The 19330-nt window shown below is 43.1% G+C and overlaps 3 protein-coding genes across 4 annotated transcripts; 2 read left to right on the top strand and 1 right to left on the bottom strand.

Moving 5' to 3' along the window:
- The first annotated feature begins 223 nt into the window (after nucleotides 1-223).
- On the top strand, nucleotides 224-8983 carry LOC118791192 (gamma-aminobutyric acid type A receptor subunit pi). The gene is made up of 9 exons (XM_036548475.1): nucleotides 224-276; nucleotides 892-1004; nucleotides 1367-1434; nucleotides 1793-2010; nucleotides 2363-2445; nucleotides 3203-3340; nucleotides 3530-3682; nucleotides 7342-7535; nucleotides 8574-8983. Exons 1-9 carry the CDS (start codon nucleotides 224-226, stop codon nucleotides 8892-8894), a joined length of 1341 nt encoding a protein of 446 aa, XP_036404368.1. The 3' UTR covers nucleotides 8895-8983.
- Nucleotides 8984-9475: 492 nt separating this feature from the next.
- Nucleotides 9476-11254, top strand: pttg1 (PTTG1 regulator of sister chromatid separation, securin). Of its 2 annotated transcripts, none has more exons than XM_036547511.1 (6): nucleotides 9476-9596; nucleotides 10085-10184; nucleotides 10301-10473; nucleotides 10547-10628; nucleotides 10934-11083; nucleotides 11172-11254. In XM_036547511.1, the coding sequence occupies exons 2-6, from the start codon at nucleotides 10100-10102 to the stop codon at nucleotides 11252-11254; spliced, it is 573 nt and encodes a 190-aa protein (XP_036403404.1). In that variant the 5' UTR covers nucleotides 9476-9596; nucleotides 10085-10099. The 2 variants fall into 2 exon arrangements, with proteins under 2 accessions (XP_036403404.1, XP_036403405.1); XM_036547512.1 differs by having other exon boundaries at nucleotides 10304-10473.
- A 2285-nt stretch (nucleotides 11255-13539) lies between these two features.
- Nucleotides 13540-19093, bottom strand: LOC118791147 (grpE protein homolog 2, mitochondrial-like). The gene is made up of 4 exons (XM_036548425.1): nucleotides 18994-19093; nucleotides 14317-14464; nucleotides 14064-14145; nucleotides 13540-13905 (listed from the first exon to the last, which is right to left on the bottom strand). The coding sequence occupies exons 1-4, from the start codon at nucleotides 19074-19076 to the stop codon at nucleotides 13556-13558; spliced, it is 663 nt and encodes a 220-aa protein (XP_036404318.1). The 5' UTR covers nucleotides 19077-19093; the 3' UTR covers nucleotides 13540-13555.
- Between the last annotated feature and the right edge of the window lie 237 nt (nucleotides 19094-19330).

Here is a 19330-nt window from a genome sequence, read left to right on the forward strand (position 1 = left end):
CAGCCTGCATTTTTCTGTCTGTGTAAGGAATCCAGACTTCGAACAAAACGACCAAATGGCTTCAGAAGCCAAAAACCTAGCAGGGGTTTATAAAGAAGATTAATTGAATGTAAGGCAATTAAGTCACATCGGATTAACTGTGCAGGGAGAGTCTCACATGTTGTGTGTACATCTGTCTGTCTGTCTGTCCGTGTACACAGGGGCTGCCGTTTGCTCTCGGACGATGCGGATCCCTGTGCTGGCCTGCGTGACCCTGAGCCTGGCCTTAACGCGAAGGTGAGAGGGCACACCACACAGGGGTTTCAGCGACGTCCAGCCCCACCTTCTTCCAGACGAACTGTCCAGCAAGGTTTCAATTCCCTCATCAACAGACAGAAAAAGAGAGCACCCAAAACAGAATTAATTACCTTTCTCATCGACTTGTTTTCTTTCTGTCACTAGATTCAGTGTGCTCTCCCCAGACCATTCCCATTGGACGACAGCGGCATTAATGCCACAGAATCACCCTGTCTCTTTTGATGTGTTCCCTTTTATCAGATAAACCGGTGTTAATTGTACAGCGAGCAGCGCTGGGGTAAATCTACTTGCCTGTCACGTTAGCGGAGAACTATTGAATTGCACTGAACAGGACTGGAATGAAAACAGAATGAGTTAAGCTGGTCTTGCTCTCGATCTCTTCTGCTGTCTCCCATTTACATCTGAAATTCCAATCAGAATTCTGGTATTCTACAACAATACATATATTACCTCATATATTACCACACACATTGACAACAAAGGACTCTTTCTCCTTAACCTCTCCTCTGCATCTGCTGGCTCTCCCTTATTATTCTCTCTCATTCTCTCTCCCTCGCTTTTTCTCTCTCTATCTCTCGCTCACTCGCTCCTCAGTGGAGGTGTGATTCCAGGTGCACAGTATGGGGACTGGAGTGACTCAGAGCTCCAGCCTACTATTCAGAAGCTGATGAAGGGATACAACCGCTACCTGAGGCCCAACTTTAACGGTACGGGCTGGATGAGACTCACTCTGACAAGTAAAGATTTTCTACGACCATTTCTGAAGAAGACGAAATCACTCTCTTTTTTTAGATGGATGGTCGCAGAGTCTAAGAAAAGGAATTCTCAGTTTGAAATATTGCTTCTTGTTCAATGAAGCAGCACTAAGCACAGCATTAACGTCATTTACCCTAGTACAAAAGAAATTCAGTCTAGTAGAAAATGAATAAAAACAGTCACATAGATTGTTTGTGAGTATATTAACTGTTTCAGAGGTTCATATCTAAATGACCATGGCCATGAAAAACTAGCCAACAAATGCCTCTGGTCTTTCTCCTCAGACATCAGTTTTCTTCTTGTCTCTCACCAGCTGGTCCTGTGGAGATTGGAATGAGTCTGGATATTGCTAGCATAGATGCCATCTCTGAAATTAATATGGTAACCCCACCCCTATGTCTACACACACACACAAAATGGACATTGAATTTACATACTTTTGGCATTCAAACCTTAAAAATGATGTGTGTGTGTGTTTTTCTAGTTATGTGTGTGTGTGTGTCTATGTGTGTCTGTATCGTGTACATGCTTGTTTCTTAGAGTGTGTGTTTCTAAGTGTGTGTTTCTAAGCATGTGTGTGTTTCTAAGTGTGTGTGTGTCTGTGTGTACGTTTGTTTCTCAGAGTGTGTTTCCAGGTGTGTGTATGTGTGTTTCTAAATGTGTGTAAGTGTGTGTATGTGTGTGTTTCTAAGCACTTGTGTGTGTGTGTGTGTTTCTAAGTGTGTGCGTGTGCCTGCAGGACTACACGGCCACCATCTTCCTGCGGCAGCGTTGGATGGACTCCCGCCTGGTTTTCCCGGGGAACGAGAGCGTGAGCGTGGACGGGCGTCTGGTCTCCCTGCTGTGGATCCCGGACACCTTCATCCCCGACTCGAAGCGCTCCTTCCTGCACGACGTCACCGTAGAGAACCGCCTCATTCGCATCTTCAGCAACGGCACGGTGCTCTACGCTCTCCGGTACGCAGCAGGGCCAGAGAGGAGCCGGCAGCAAGCTCCTCTAAGGACATTACATTACAGTACACTGCATTACATTATATTATTGTCATTTAGTGGATGCTCTTATCCAGAGTGACTTACATAGGTTACAAATTTTTTTACACGTTATCCGTTAATACAGCTGGATATGTACTGAGGAAATTGTGGGTTAAGTATCTTGCTCCAAGGGTACAGCAGCAGCGCTTCAGCGGGGAATCAAACTGCCAACCTTTTGGTTACAAGCCTCTCTGCCAAGCACTATGCCACAATGCTGCCACATTTAACACAATGTCTCTCCTTAATCTAATTACCTCTCTCTGCCTCCACCCACCAGCATCACGGCCACCATCGCCTGCAACATGGATCTGACCAAGTACCCCATGGACAGACAGGTGTGCACCCTGCAGCTGGAGAGCTGTGAGTACCACATGCTTTATTTTACACCACAGCACTGTTACAGTGTGTATAACCCCGCATCATCTGTAGGCCCCTCACCTGTTTAGAGCCTCATTATTGATCAGCTTCTTACCTGCACATTCATTTACATTTATTCATTTAGCAGATGCTTTTACCCAAAGCGACTTACATAGATTGCAGTTCTTTACAATGTTATCCATTTATACATGGATAACATTTACTGAGGTGGGTTAAGTACCTTGTATATTTACTTGTGGGTTAAGTACCTTGCCCAAGGGTACAGCAGCAGTGTCCCAGCGGGGATCAAACCGGCAACCTTTCGGTTACGAGTCCTGCTCCTTAACCAATATGCTACACTGCCGCCCAATTCATGATTCGCGATCATGATTAATCAGCCTCTTATCTGGACAGTACCTCATTGGTCAGCCTCTGAAGAACGTGTTGCTTGATCTTTTATGACCCTCACTCCTGAATGCTACTTCATCATTTACTATCTCACAAGGACATAAGTGTGATAATCACCGCCTCATGTGTACACGAGCTCAGTTATAATTGATTCATTTAATCAATTTCTAGCATATGCACAGCACATTCTTACTCCACTGCATATATTTACTCCACATGTCCACTTCTTCAGTGCTAATATCACAGTGCTTTCACCTCCATCCAGCCTCCTGCTGCCTCTCCTGTGCTATATCTATGTTGCTCTCACAGTGACTATATGTGTGTGTGTGTGTGTGTGTGTGTATCTGCTCAGGGGGCTATAACCTGCAGGATGTGGTGTTCTACTGGACTCGTGGGAATGACTCTGTCAAGGGGCTGGACACCCTGCGACTGGCCCAGTACAGTGTGGAGAGCTACTACACCTCTGTGTCACAGGCTGTCTATGAGACAGGTACCTTCAGCCTGCCCTGCCCCTGCCCACCCCATCCTAACCTGTGACAACCCAGATCTGGATCTTTACTCCAATTTGTTTGTTAATTTGCATACTTCCTGCTCAGTACGTGCCAAAATACTATGAATCTTCAACTCTACCACAAAGTGTACTGAATGCATACCTGTGTTACCTGTGTGCGCTGTGCAGGTCTGTACCCGAAGCTGGTGCTGCACTTCGCCTTGCGCAGAAACGTGCTCTTCTTCATCCTGGAGACCTACGTGCCATCCACCCTGCTGGTAGTGCTGTCCTGGGTCTCCTTCTGGATCAGCCAATCCTCTGTCCCCGCTCGGACCTGCATCGGTCAGTTACCCACTGCCACTCTAACTTTCACACATACCTGTACTCTCTGTACACACACATATGTGTACTCTCTCTCTGTTGCATATATGGCAAATAGGCAGTCGAAAACACACACTGGCACTTTCACCTATACATTCTCTTCACCTCTCTCTCTCTCTCTTTCTCTCTCTCTCTCTCTGTTTAACTTCATCATCTCATTTGTTAAATGTGGGGAGAGGTAATTCAGTATATTTTATTGCTGTGTAAATATTTCCCCCAATTATTTGGACTTTATTACAATGGAGGAGAAGGTGCATCTCTGTTTCCATCTCACCTGTCTCACAGTGAAGACATAGCCTTTCTTCTTCTGGTAGCCATGTGTTCTTATGTCTGGCTTTCTCTATGGCCAGACTGTGGTCACTGAACATGTCTCAGAATGTCCCTGCTTCGTATCACTGACAGTGAAGAGATACTCTGCCAATGTATAATTTCGTATAAGGGTCCAAGGTCCTGAGAAGACCCAAATATCACTTCTGTATAGTGCAATTAGCTGGATTTTGAGCGCAGTGCAATTGGTATGGCTATTTTACAGGGTTTTCTTTTAATTGCAAATAGTGCTCTGTACGTCTTTTCTTTCAGTGCATTCACTGCCATGCCAAAGCTTCCTGAGGCACTAACTGTCAGACCCAGTGAGGTCTAATTTAAGGTGCGATCTACGGCAGTGTTACCTAGAGTGACTTGAAATCTGTTTTCCTGAATATTTTTGAAGAACCATGAATTTTGCCTTCTTTAAATTTACTGCCAGGCCCCAGGTCTGACACTGAATTTGGAGCAGCTCAAGCATCTGCTGTAGCTCCTGTTCTGTGGGAGATGGTAGGATCAGGCCATCTGCATAGATTTGCAATTTGACCTCCCTGTCGTGAAGAGCGGGGCCGGGGAGCTGCAGACTGTTCCAACCGCACCGCTAATAACAAATACTTCAGTCCCTACACTACCCTCTCTGTGTGCCAAAGGGAGTCCAGTGCTTTTCTGAAATAGATAAAGCAAGCAAAACATTTGCCTTTTTGGTTTGATGGACATTATTCCAGCAAACAAAATATTAATTATGGCATAGGGTGTAAATATGATTGTGTCTGCGTTAATTTGGAAGAAAGTCAAACTAACCTACTCTGTGTTTGGTAAGGAAGGCCAGTATTCGCATATTTATCATACTGCAGAAAACTTTCCTCAGATGCCTTGGTAATTACTGTGGTCCAATTTATCTCCTTTTTTGTTGACTGGGGATTTATGCCCCCTGTTCCAGCTGTCAGAAGTGCAGCCTGTGGATAATATTAAATTGAATAATTTAAGCACAGCTCAGGGGTGCTGTTTTTTTTAGCACTTTAGTCTGGATTTTGTCTGGGCCACAGGCTTTTTTGTTTTATATTGTTTGTTTTTTGTTTTTGAAGTTCCAGTGCTAGTTCTTCAGATTAAATTGGGTAGTCTAGAGGATTTTTGTTACTTTTGATCAATGACTCAAGCACTTGACAGTTTTTCATAATTATTTGTCAATTTAAATTAAATTTGCTCCAAAGGATTTCTTTGAATAAATTAATATTTTTTCTCCATCCTGTATAGATAGCGTTTGTGGAGCTGATATGCTTAATGTATTGCACATTTCCCACAATTCATTTTGATCACTTAATTCTTCAATTTTATTAAGTGAATTGGCAAAAAAGTCTTGTTTCTTCTCTTTCAATATGTTTTTGTATAATTTTAGAGTTTCAGAATATTGAAGGTGTAAATTCTGTCAGACTGGAGGAAAGCCCATTTGACTCTTACTCTGTGTGTGGTAAGAAAGGCCAGTATTTGAGCACTTGTAATACTGCAGAAAACCTTTCCCAGATTGCTTCTTACACAGATGCCTTGGTAATTATTAGGGCCCAGTTTATCTCCCTTTTTGTTGATTGGGGATATATGCCCTGTGTTCCAGCAATCTGGAGAGTAGCCTGTGGATAGTACAAAATTGAATAATTTAAGCACAGCTAACTGCAGCTCAGGGGTGCTATTTTTAAGCACTTCAGTCTGGATTTTGTCAGGGCCACAGGCTTTTTTTTTTGTTTTTAATGTCCTGAGTGTCAGTGGTACTTCTTCAAATAAAATTGGGTAGTCTGGAGGACTTTGGTTATTTTGGTCATCCCAGGAGTCATCTTTGTATAAATTAACAAAATATTGTTGTAAATCTTGTTTGAACTGTTCTTGTGGAGCTGATGTTCCTAATTTCCAGAATTCATTTTGATCAATTGATTTTTCAGTTTTATTAAGTGATTTGGCAAGCCATTTTTTCCTTCTCTTTCAATGTGTTTTCACAATCATTTTAGGGTTTAAGATTACTGAAGGCATATCTCTTGGCTGTTTGGGTGGTGATGTTTATGGTGTAATATTTCTCTTAAATTTTGCCTAATTGTTTTGCACTCTTTTTCAAACCATTTTTTGTTTTGTTCCTTTTGTCTGTTGAAAGTTTAGCTTTGATACCAGAGTTCTGGAACATTGTTTAACTCTTTAACAGCCAGACTTACACCTTCTTCATCAGAATCATAGTGTCATGAGAAATATTAATACTGTTAATGAATGTATTGCTTCTTTCAAAGTTTTTGCACTATTTGGAGCCCATCTGTATGATTCCTTTAGGTGGTACAGTTTACTGGCCTTTGCTTGTGAGTTTCTGTTTGATCTGGTTTTGTAGCTGAAAGGGGAGTTTGCTGCTTGACAACAAATGCACTGATATTGGAGGGGTCCATATCTGTAACAGCACAGTCAGCACCAGTCCCATTAGCTACAAAATATGTGAACTTCCGTAAGGAGTCCACTTTGATCCTGCTATTAAGGATGTACGGGCCTGCTGTATAAATGGATAAAATTGCAACCTATGTAAGTCTCTCTGGATAAGAGTGTCTGCTAAATGAAAATAATGTTATGTAATGTATTACCATTAGTGGCTGTGCAGTCAGGTTCTGCCACTATCCTGGCATTAAAATCCCCACAGTGTAGCACATTTTCCGTGGGCCTCTTAATGGCTAGTTTCTGTTCATAGATTTTCAAAGATATCATTATCAACATAGGGAGATTCAGAACAGGTGACATATATTGCACAAAAATAAATGTCATTGTTGCCAATTTGTAGGTTTTTGACTACATTAGCTACATATGGGTTTTTCCTTTTGTACCACGCCTAGAGTCCCTCAGCCTGAGTCTGCCTTTGTTTATCCCAATTATTTACGTCGAATGCACAATAATTTCATTGAAGCCTTGGGGACATTGGGTGGGCATGTCACCACTGCATCAGATTTCAAATAGATTTAAGATATCAGCATATATTTAGATTATTTATATTATTCAGTAGATCTATACTTTTACCTTTTGGTCCAAAAATGGATGCATATAGGCTTTGAATATTCCGCCAACTAATGTTGAAAGATAATAGTAATACAGTGTCTAAACCAATACCACACTCTCATATGCAGACAGAGACACAAACTTGCTCTCTTGCATCTATCTTTCTCTCTGTGTAAAATGGTGCTATTAGCACTCTGCACCTTTTACCAGCTATGTATAATAGGACCATTTCACATATGTTGATTTTGAGAGGCCATAACCTCTCTCTTTCTCCCTCTGCCTCTCCTTCTCTCTCTGTCTCTCAGGAGTGACCACTGTTCTGACCATGACCACTCTAATGATGGGGGCCCGCACGTCACTGCCCAATGCCAACTGCTTCATCAAGGCCATCGATGTCTACCTTGGCATCTGTTTCACCTTCATCTTCGGCGCCCTGCTGGAATATGCCATCGCCCACTTCTGCACCATGCAGCACCAGACCATTGGAGATGTACAGAGAGTGAGTCTATCCACCTGTCCCGGGCCTGCTGCTCTGGACCTGCACATTTTTGTGGGTTTCCTGTTAAACTGAGCTACTAAACCTTTAGGTTACTGATTGAGTGCTATTCACTGCTGGTCTCTTGGAGTAGATGTTTTTGTGGCAATCACCTTTACAAAGTCCAAGGTAAGAAATGACAGTCCATGCTTAACTTATTTCATGAATTGCTGCTTCTCAAAAGCAAATGAGTCTTTTAATCAAACAAAATAATTAATCTGATAAAACAATTTCAGTATTGCACGTCTGGTTTTCGCGGCGGCGCGTCTGGTTTTCGATCAGCCCAAAAGAACCCATTTCACCCCGTTGCTCATTGAGCTCCATTGGCTACCCGTGGCTGCCCATATCAAATTCAAGTCTCTCGTGCTTGCCTACATAGTGACCTCTGGGTCTGCTCCAACATACCTGAGCTCAATCATACAGGCTTACTCTCCTTCTCGGCCGTTACGTTCCTCCCAGGAACGTCGTCTAGCATTGCCATCCCTACACACAAGGCAATCTCAGTCCAGACTATTCTCGTATGTAGTTCCCCGCTGGTGGAACGAGCTACCTTATGCTATCAGAGCAGGGGCATCCCTCTCTATCTTCAAGAACCTCCTGAAGACCCAACTCTTCCGAGAGCACCTCCTCTCCTAACACTTCTAACAACTCTAACACAATTCCATCTCCCCGCACTTTCTGCCTCACACTTCTTTCTCCTGTCACTACTTGTTTGTCTCCTCTGCCTGTCTATCCTTGTGTTTTCACCTCGTTTACCTTTGTTTTCTACTTTTCTTGACTTATTTCGCTGAGTTTAGTTGCTTAGGTTGCACTTAAAGCTTACTCCAAGGTCTCCTACACTACTGTAGCTTGCTTGCTGTTCCTCACTTGTAAGTCGCTTTGGATAAAAGCATCTGCTAAATGACCTAAGTGTAAATATATTGCAGTGAATAAACATGCATTTATGCTGTTTGTTGCAGTCGGTATGTGATGGAAGAAGATTCCTGCTCTCATTTCTTGCAGGACCTTCAAAAGGAGTTTGATGAGTCCAATGGTAATGGAGCTATACCAATGGTTACCACCACCCACTCCAGTCAGCTAATGGATGTAGGCTCCGCCCAGCAGGAGACAACGGGCCAATCGTCCGCAAGCGAGGGAGAGCCGGCGGTGAGGCCGCCGGGAAAGAGGTGTGCCCTGGCCTCTGTTAAGGAGGTGTCTCGCAGGGCAGCAGCGGCGTTCATCGTTGAGAACCCCCACAACATCGACCGCCACGCCCGCACCGTCTTCCCGCTGGCTTTCTTCATCGTTAACGTCCTGTACTGGCTGTATTATCTCTTCCTCTGAGATCTTCAGCTTTGTGTCTCACTCCACCTCGCTGTTGCTGCAAAAGACCAGTCAAAAGGACCCCTCTGCCACCAAGCACACCACACAGTTCTAATACCCAGATCAGTCCACAAGGATTCAAAGAATGATTAAAGATGTAGAGGAGGTGGCTTGGACCTCCCCTGTTACAATGGCCTTCATGTTGTACATTTCCTACGTATAGTTACTTTGTGTCATCTTTGATTTGGTCATAACTGATGCTATGGCTGAATATGAAATATGAATCATTTATAGATAGCCAGATCATGCCTTGTCCGTATTCAGTTTGTCTGTATCTCTATGAATTGACGTTAAATAATGAAATTAAACACTGTAAATTATATAATATGAGTTGCAATTACTAGACAGAGTGGTTTTACAGTTTAATTTCCAACATGGTAACATTAGCGTTAAAAATCATAATACTGAAAACTTCATCACTTGTCTGGTCTACTCATCCACACCGCACGGTGGCAGTGTGCACTATTTCAGTTATCCGCATCGAAGGTTTACGACGTTAACCAATGAGGAGAAAGGTTAGTATTTAAAAACAGCCGCCGTGACGCTCGAAAACGAAAGCTACTGCCTGTTTTGGGAAAATTACAAAGAAATCGCTGAGAGAAGAGAGATTTTAGAAGCTGCAAGAAGTTGTGAAAGTCTTGTCATCGCAGAGAGAATTCACTGGTAAGTTCAATTTAAAATACAAGCGAAACTGATCGCTGACAACAAATTATAAAGTCTAACAGTTGCGAGTCGTTAATCAGCAATTTAATGTAACGCCAGCGTTAACCAAAATTCTGTTCACGTATGATTCTAGACAGTTAGTTTATTCTTCATTAGAAGAAAAATAATCAACACAAGCCGGATTATTGCATAATTAAGCGATAAGCTATTTGACTGCAAGGAATGTGTAACTGGTTAAAATGAAAGCTAGCTAACAAAGTCAATGCTAATGTTATTATGGTGTAATTTACCCAACTAGCGTGCATGCCGACAACTGCCCGATTTAGGTCGCACACATATTTTAAGGTTTACCTAGCACACAAGCAAGCGTATGTGTCCATTATGTGGCACGTTAGACAGCTGCATTTGCGTAGCGCATTTGTATTGTTGGCTGAGTTATGGAGATCTAGCTAGCTGTCATCGGTGTAACGTTACTTAATTTCTTCCAGAGGCGTGCCAGAAAGATGGCCACCATGATTTATATTGACCAGGAGAATGGAGCTCTGACTACTCCCGCTAAACAACGAGGAAGGCTGCAGTCCGCTCCAGGTAATTCCAGTACTGGTTAAGGACGTTGTGGGTACTATGAAGGGGTTACGTGTGCACGGCTGCTTTTGACGTGTGGTTACAAGACTACTACACCTGTTCACCTGTTGTGCTGTAAGTAGGGAATTTCCTGAATGACAAGTCCTTGAAGACTCCCATGGTAGAAAAGTCAAAGTTTGGCACGCCCTTGGCGTTCGGTCGCAAGGCGCTGGGGACCGTCAATAAGAGAACCTCCATTCCGTCCAACTCCCAGACGGTTCGGGAGAAGATCAAAACCCCAGCGACACAAAAGGTTGGTTCCTGTGTCTTTTCGTTAACGTTTGTGCTCGTTAACTTTGGTGGTAACACTTACTCATGTGTTTCAGAAAAGTGAAGTGAAGACGAAGCCACAGAACAAAGGGGAAGAATACCCGGAGATCGAGAACTTAATCACATACGATCCACGCGGTAAGTCGTCTTAACGTTTTTGCGTTGCTGTGCTCGCCCACATTCCAGCCCCCAGAAATGGGCTTGTTAGTTTTGTCCAAAAGCCAGTCTAATCCACTACATTGAGACCACAGCTATAAGAATATCATCTCTGGATGGCATTGCCAGGTTTTTTCCCCCCTACATGGTGACCACAGTCAGTATCTTTATCTTTGAGCTGTGACACTCCTTAACAGTTGCTGTATTCCCACCCATTACCTTTTAAAATGTCTGAGTGTAGCAACCTCTGCATTATTGAACACCGACAAGTTCTAATGTGATTTCAGAATTTGAGACTTACGAGGTGCCAGAGGAGATTCGGCTGAGCCACCTCAGTCTGGCAGGGCTGGCAACTTTCCCCCCAGTGCTGCCTGAGGAAGATGAGTTCGAAACGTTTGACATGTCCCCACCGCCGTCACCCTTAGAGGCCCCAAGAGGTATGACTGAAAGCTTGTTATGAATACCACATCTGGGGCAATTCCCACAAAGTCCTGTCAGTATTAATTTTTTTTTTTCCACTTCCAGATGACCTCTCTGCAGAGCTGCAATCCTTCCTACAGACAATTGACGAGCTCACTATTGATCTGCCTCCTGAGCCAGAATACTAATTTTCTTATTCTCATTGCATGCATGTGTACACTTTACTTTTAATAATGATTTTTAAGTTTGTTTAAATGTTTGATTATTCAATAAATTCTCACGAACTAATTTTCCAATTACAAGTTGTGTAGAAAATTGCTGTAGTCCCATCACTCCTGGTTGACCTCAATTGGTTTTAACAATGGCTTTCTATAAGTAGAAGTAACTTGGTGAAATCTTAACATCCATAGTCATTATGTCTACTTCATCCCAGCTGGTCTAGCCTTCAGAATTGGCATTTGTACAAAGCATCCTGTTTGTATAGTATAACCAACTAGTTGGGCCTAAGGCTGTAAAGTCAATACATTTGACATGTTAATGTGTAATCTGCAGACCATGGGAGACAAAATGGCAAAGCTGTTGTACTTGCATGTAACCTTATAACAAACTCGGATGATGTGTTATGTACACAACTTCTGTAACAGACCAGTAATCCTAGTATAGTGTAAACTTGATTGTGGTTTAAGTTCTGTTGCTTGTGGTGGTATGTAATGGTATTAGTTGTGACTGTCACCTAATCATAGCATAAATCCACAGAATTATTGTTCATGAGGATTCAGTATGTCTAAGATGATGATGCATACCTTGTACAACTGCTCCTTGAACACAATGATGTCAAGAATATCACGCTAATGGGATCTCATCAGAAGGCAAATTGTATGGGGATATACCACATTCCTTTTAAAGGACCAGTAGTGCAAAGTCAGCCTGAGGCCAAATCATTTCTAAGAAAAACCTGGTGAAAATGCACTTCAAGGGCTTCCTTGCTGTGCTATCCTCAGTCCCATGGATATAACATGGGTACCGTTACTGACAAAGGTTGTGTTTTGGGGAATATACAGCTGAGTTCCATTCCTCTGCAGTTTCTCAATGTCAAAATGGACCACCAGTTTACATTCAATTAAAAAGACAACTCGCAAGGATAAAAATTCATCTTATATAATTTCATTATTTTCCTTTCACTTCAATTGTGTCCATCGGGGAGAAAGATGGAACTTAAAGAATAATCATAAATACAATATAGGAAAGCATATAACGGCACATTTGGCTTCTAGCAATATAACAACCATACTTGCTCCCTGTGACAGGTCCGTAATGTGTTCAAAGGCTATTGCACCAATCTGGTTTTTCTAAAGGACGGAACATACAAAAAAGCAACATCCTGAATCTATCAATAAATCAACTTTTACAAAATTTCCACAAAACTTGCTTCAAAGGGAAGTCTGAACAATAATCAAAATTCAGTGGGATTGTCTGTACTAGGCAACTGACTAAAACCAATCTGCATACTGCTCTGAGTGGTCCGGTAACATGATCCCAATTTAAATGGTCGTTTCTCCCATTTTCAGACCAGCAGTTGCATGTCAGATGCCAGTAAGGTAGCCCATGGAGTGGGCCCCTATTATCTTGATTTATTTTTACTGTTTTAATAGGAGAGAAACAAACAAAAAACTCTCACTGTGCAAAACTGTGATATGCTCACATTTTTCCCATGATGGATGGCGTCTAAAATCAGAGAGCTGTCTGGAAAAAACCCATCCTCTACCCACTTTAATAAACAGCTCTCACAGAAGTGCTAACTTCTACTCAGTGCTAACTTCTACTCACGTTCGAGGCTTACAGGGTTTAACTCTGTATGCTCAATCGTGCAGGCAAATGCTTCTCATAACGCATTAAATTCAAATTCTTTGTCCAGACTTCCCTTTTACAATTCTGCAAATCCTTTAAGTCCCTTTCTTATTTGGGAAAATGCTTTGCATCACACATGTAAACTGCTCTTCCAGTCTTACATCAATCACACACAGGAACATCCCAAAGTCCCAAGTGCAATATCTTTCTCTTTGGATAAAGCATTCTCCACAAAACCACAGTAACCACAAGAATGGAGGAAAATACAGTACCAGACATATTCACACAGTCTCAGGGCAGCTTCTCATCAAAGAAAACGGCTCGACATTCAATGAGAAAATGTCAGTGTAATGTAATTAAGTGCTCATTTCAATCTGTCCACGTTTACAATTGTCTGTGCTCAATTTTCAAAATGATCTCAGCTGTGATTTTACTGTGATTAGTAATAAGCAGAAGAGACTTCATAACACATCCATTCTGATAAAAAATAAATAAAAATATAAACATTTCTACATTAAAATGTACAAAATGTAAAAAATTTACACTTATATTTGTGAACAAACATAATAACTTTAGAAGCTTTGCTTGAAATATACATTAACCCAAGCAGGAAATGTGACGGCGGGAATGCCTGTGACAGGTCATTGCTCTTGCGTTGCCATGGCGATGCCCACGTGGGCGTGGCGTATGGTGCGTCCGTGTAGCATGTACCCTTCCTGCTTGACCACGGCCACGGAGCCGGGCTCCACGCCCTCGGCCGCCACGTGGCACACGATCTCGTGCTGGTAGGGGTCGTACCTGCCCCCCACTGGGCGCATCTTCTCCAGGCCGTGCTTGGTGAAGACCCCCTGCAGCCGGTCCTGTATCCGCGCCAGCCCCTGGCACAGCCTCCGCGCCCCTTCCTCCTGCAGCACCTCACCCTCCAGCTCCCGCGCCGCCTGCTCCAGCAGGTCGGCCACCTCCACCAGGTCCCTGCAGAAACTCTGGATTCCTGTTAGGGGGAGAGGGGAGGGGTGTCCCATTGGCTCCGTTTAGATCACTTTACTGTCCTTGAAAGGAGGCAATCGACTGAAAGGTGTTGGCAATACCTATCCCAATCACTGACACAGCATGCTTAATAGTAAGCTCTGAACACATCTTTGCTCTTACCAAAGGTCTTGGCATCCTCGACAAACTTCTGAGTTCTCCTCCGAACCATGTCTGAGTCAGCCAAAGCTTTTTTGTACCTCGTCTGGAAAACAAAAATGCAGACGCATTCTCAGTGTGTTTCTGTTTTTTAATTAGCCTAAAAACACTGTGGGGAAAAAAACAATCCCAGAATACAATGAGACTGCATGTGACATGCAATGCGCCTTGAAGAAGAGTCCAAACAGTGACGCCTCTGTCTGGCCAGCGGTCTTACAGTCAGGTCTTGGACTTGCTCCTGCAGCTTGCTGGCGCGTATCTCCAGCATCCGCACGTCGGTCACCGAGCGGCACTGGTCGTCCGTGGGGTCGTCGCCATGGCAGTCGTCCCCTGTGCTGCGCTCCCGCGCTGCCGTGCTGTAGAGGCTGACCACAGTAACAGAGGGGGTTTGGAATTAAAGGGAAACCGCAAAGTAAAAAAAAAAAAGGCTAAAACTTGAAGACATGCAGAAAATACTGACAACAGCAGGGATTCAACACCAGCGCTGGCTTAAAAATAATTAAATAAGTAAATAAATAAATGAATGCTTAATTATTGTTATTATTGTATTAGAAACGGTCACCACGCCACTGTCTGCTATGCCAGTGTTTCTCAATCCTACTCCTGGAGGCCCACTGTCCTGCATATCTTCTATCCATCCTTGCTCTACCTACCTGACTGAACTCATCAGTGGCACTTTTGATTAGCTGAGCACACTTGATTTAATTAAGCAGCAAGAATAGACAGATGATATGCAGGACAGTGGGCCTCCAGGAGTAGGATTGGGAAACACTGTACTATGCGATCACTTAGCCTGGTTTACCCTGTATCACTGGCTAATTTCTACCCTCCTCAGCGTTCACGGGCCAATCACCAGACCTTTCCTCATCATACACTCAATACTGCAGGCCATCTTTTGTTTAGGAGCTGTTTTATTTGAATTCCACAATGCTCATCTGACTCAACTCAGCAGTAGCTGAGCCTCCCCATGCAGAAATCCCAGATAAAATCTCTCTCTAACTCCCCTCTGCCTAGACCTCCCACTGGGAGAGAATGAGTAGCTTTGCTGTTCAAACAGGGATTAAGGCTTTCCACTGAATAAAATGGCGCGGGGTGATGTCTACCCAGTTTGCACTGCACCCAGTGAAGAGAGCCCAATGTGCAACACATTAAAACACCTGCTAGCAATCTGACTGGAGTCCATTTTACGGATGCACACTGGCCTTCGTTTTCCACCTAAAACGCAAACAGTTCTCAGTGGTGGCACAAACTGAGAATGACGATGAGCCCGGATAGGAGAGTTAGAATGTGTGCTGTTAGCTGAACCGCGTGGCACGTGATTGGTGCTGAGGGTGGGGAGGGCGGAGTGTCCAGTCCGAGCTCGGAGTGTGTTTACGTTCCCGTTTCCTACTGGGCAAAATGTCACACAAACACATCTGTCCTCAGACATAATGAACAGCAGCTTTTCAAACAAACCATGGTAAGTGGTGTTAAAATACATGGCTAATTACTAGCGTAAGTAACAAGCCAGAGAGAAAGCACCAGACGATAATCCCCAAAATGTCCAATCGGCAGAGAACAAACAACCAATCACTAACCACGAGTACTGATTCGTCTTCCACTTTTTTTTACTGCTGCATTCTTTAACTAGAGAGTTGCACTTTTCAGTCAACTTTTTTGTAACTATGGTAGCGCTTCGGCACAATGTCATACCATGCCATGCCAATAAAGCCACTGGCATTTGAAAAGTTGAATTCAAACCAAGAGGAGCTGGGGAGGGAGAGAGATAGAGAGAGCAGGGCTCGGAGGCAGGCTGCTGGATCCTGCAGATAGGCAGAATAAAAATTTAACGAGCAGACTGGTGTTCCTTCCTGCTCACCCATCCACACCGGTTACTTTTTTTTTCTTTCCTTAGCCTGCTGTGAGAAGCCGTGGTCTATGCCTCTCTTCTGTAATACCACTGAGAGGCTTAGCGGATGTCTTAATAGCAACTTGGTGGTGCCACAGCATTCTGCTGTAATCTCTGAGAAACAAACCATGCATGGCTAGCTATGCCGTCACTGTAAGGCCATAAACCATGGAAAGAGAGGAAACCAATTTCTGCCACACATTTAACCCACCTCATTTCACATCAAAGCCCTCTTTTTTTCAATGTGTGCATTACTGAAATTCCAAACAAAGTTTTGGGAGGAGAATTTTTGTACGAGCCAAACACAGCCAAACCAAGCCAGTCCCATCCACAACTATGAAAATACCACTTACAACTTCCTTTCTGCAACAGCTGTTATGCCCCCCCCCCCCCCCCCCCATTAACTTACCCTCTCTATAAACAGACCACTTTCATTCTGGTGCAAGCGTTCTTGTTCTGGTGGTAAACTGCTCTCACGCTACAGTCCACAGCTGTGTACCCTGTGCCCACACAGTTGGTCTCAGTGGAGAATAAACAGACCACTACACTTCTCTAACGGGGGATGGGAGCTTTACTGGCTTTTGAAACAACCCTGCTTGCCTACCTGTGAAAAAGAACAATATACTGTTAAAAGTTTAACTTACTCTTAAAAGTCCAACTAAACTAAAAATTGAGCTACATGCATTCATTAATTCAACTTACTCATATTCACTAACTCACTACCACAACAATCCTAATATCATTCTCACTACTGCCTGTAGCAGTTTGTGAAGAAGGAGCCTGTGGTTATGAGGCAGGAGCTGATAGGGGACTTGAAAAGTACATTAAACAAACAACATCGTCCTACTTTCTTGTTGTCCTCCTCCCATTCAGCAGAATGCACTTCAGGCCAATCGGAGAGGAACAACCAGAGCACACACCCACTGTATGTAGAGAAGCCAGTTATCCACTGAGTTTACGCGCTACTCTACACACTGTACAGCTAAAAATCTATGCCAACCAATCAGCTTACTCTCCCAAGCAGGCACGTACGCATCATTTAATAACCACTTGAAGGTCACCCCCAGGCAAGCTGTGCAAGGTGATGTTTTTACTCTCTGGCACAGTCGTGCTAACAAGCCACTGAACCATCTGGCTAAGCCCCCCCAATGATCAGCAGCTCACACCATGACTTCATGAACACATTAGACCAGCGGTAAACAACTGTGTGGGCATTGTGTTGGTGTGATGCTACAGTATGGCTGTCCGTTTGCTCAGCGGACGCCGGTACCGTGACATGCGAGTGTTGTGCTTCCAAGAAGTCTGCTACGCCTCGATCCCCAGAGTGGCATTTGCTCATAAATTACAACCAGGATATAAACGTGCCAACCTGCGCCTTGCAATAAAGTGGTATTTTTAGCAGGAAAATGGATCACATGGTGCTGGGGAGAGCTGTGTAGACAAGCCTGGCAACAAGGTTTAATATGTTGCTTTAATCTGGTTCATTCCTCAGACCCTAATGAGCTGTTCAGCACGTACTGCACATAGGACCAACAGTACACACAAAAGCCTTGTCACAACTCATTTACACTTGCCCAAATTTCATTTTTCTCTCACCAGGAAAATGTCAAAAGCCATATATGGATGGGGGAAAAGCTTCAGGTACTTCAACATACGGTACCAAACAAAACAAATCATTACTTCACCATTCTACAAAACCAGTATTTTTTCAGGCAAAAAAAAGAAAAAAATCAAAATTATCATACCCCACGTCTTATGCACCTTATAATGATATGTAAATGTACCACTAATTAAACCGTGGTGTAGTCCTATACCGTGTACATGTAAAATTATTACCTTTTATTTCGCATTAACTTTAAATAAACTGAACTTCTCCAAGGTTGTATGGATTACACAATTATATCAATTACAGTGAAATGAAGTTGTATCAGGGCTGTGAAGCGCTACCTCAACACATGCCAATTTATTTCTGTAGATTCTATTTCCTTGTCTTACTCCTGTAACCAACTATAGCACACACATCGAAAGGGAGAGCGGTATTATCTAATGCGTGCGCTTCTCGCGTTTCCGCCCGTAGACGCGCTTCCATCTTTGCCAGCAAATACTGTACGTGAGCGGCCGCTCATAACGAATGGATCCCATCGCAGCATCGGCGGGGGCCGGCCGGGCGGTGTGAGAAGGGCAGAGTGATAAAAACGACATACACGGCTTCATATCTCACGGTTTCATTGTACCGACCACACGAATACGGCCATACAACTGACACAAAAAAAATAAAGTGGAAAATTAACTGATACGATCAGTAAATGTAAGCTTTCGATTTGTAACTTAAATTACATTACAATACATATCTGTAATAACGATGAGAAGATCTCAAAAGCTATCATAGCGATTTATATTTTTTACCATATGACGCAACATGTCATCCATGTAAAGTGTTGGAACTATTAATCAAATACACGTTTAGTTGGCGAGTACAGCGATGACGCCAGCGCACCCCGCAGTGAGTCACAAGACTGGAAGCTAGCGTTAGCCAGCTATACCTTGGGTTAGAAAAGAGCACCTTGCGGTACAAGTCGCCAACTTCTAAAGGTGCTGACTGAACGGACAAAATAATCAATCCCGGCTTGCCAGCTAGCCACATCTTTAAAAGAAGTAATTTAGTAGACTAGGTATAATTTTAGCCATCATGGTTCATGGTATCGCTAAAACAAGCGTCTCTCTAGTTTGCTTTCTAGAAGGCTATCTGACACAACAGCGAAAGTGATCCATACTACAACCATATAGATGTAATACACAAAAATATACCATGTCTAACAAACTACCGATGTATAGCCATAATTTAGACACGAAAAGACTGACAACACACAGAACACACACATCCACTACAGCTATCACACAGCCATTTACAAAACGTTATTAGCTATCAAATTGCTTTTAAAAGTAACTTACATGGAAAAGCAGAAATTACATTATCAGAAACGACGCTTGTATTTGGACAGCTACCTGTAATTTTTCGACAACAAGGGCTGAAGTCTTCTTAAATCTTTTAAATTGTTCCGAGCCCCGCGTAGGCAATGTATAGCCATAGCTCTCAGTTGTAGATAAGTCTAGCTACCAAAGTTTCAATTTGCTCAGCGAAAGCGGCAGGGCATGACATTACCCATGATACATTTCGGGCCAAACTAACGGTAGTGTAATTTTTTCCTACAACTCTGGCTTAATTACTGCATTATTTGACCTCACAATAAAGGCCACATATTGCATTTAAACCAGGAAAGTAAAACCAAAAAGACTAGCATCTGTATTTACCTACGTAAATATATTTTTTTCCTTAGCTTTT

This window comes from Megalops cyprinoides, chromosome 16 (genome assembly GCF_013368585.1).
Source record: "Megalops cyprinoides isolate fMegCyp1 chromosome 16, fMegCyp1.pri, whole genome shotgun sequence".
Lineage (NCBI taxonomy): Eukaryota > Metazoa > Chordata > Actinopteri > Elopiformes > Megalopidae > Megalops > Megalops cyprinoides.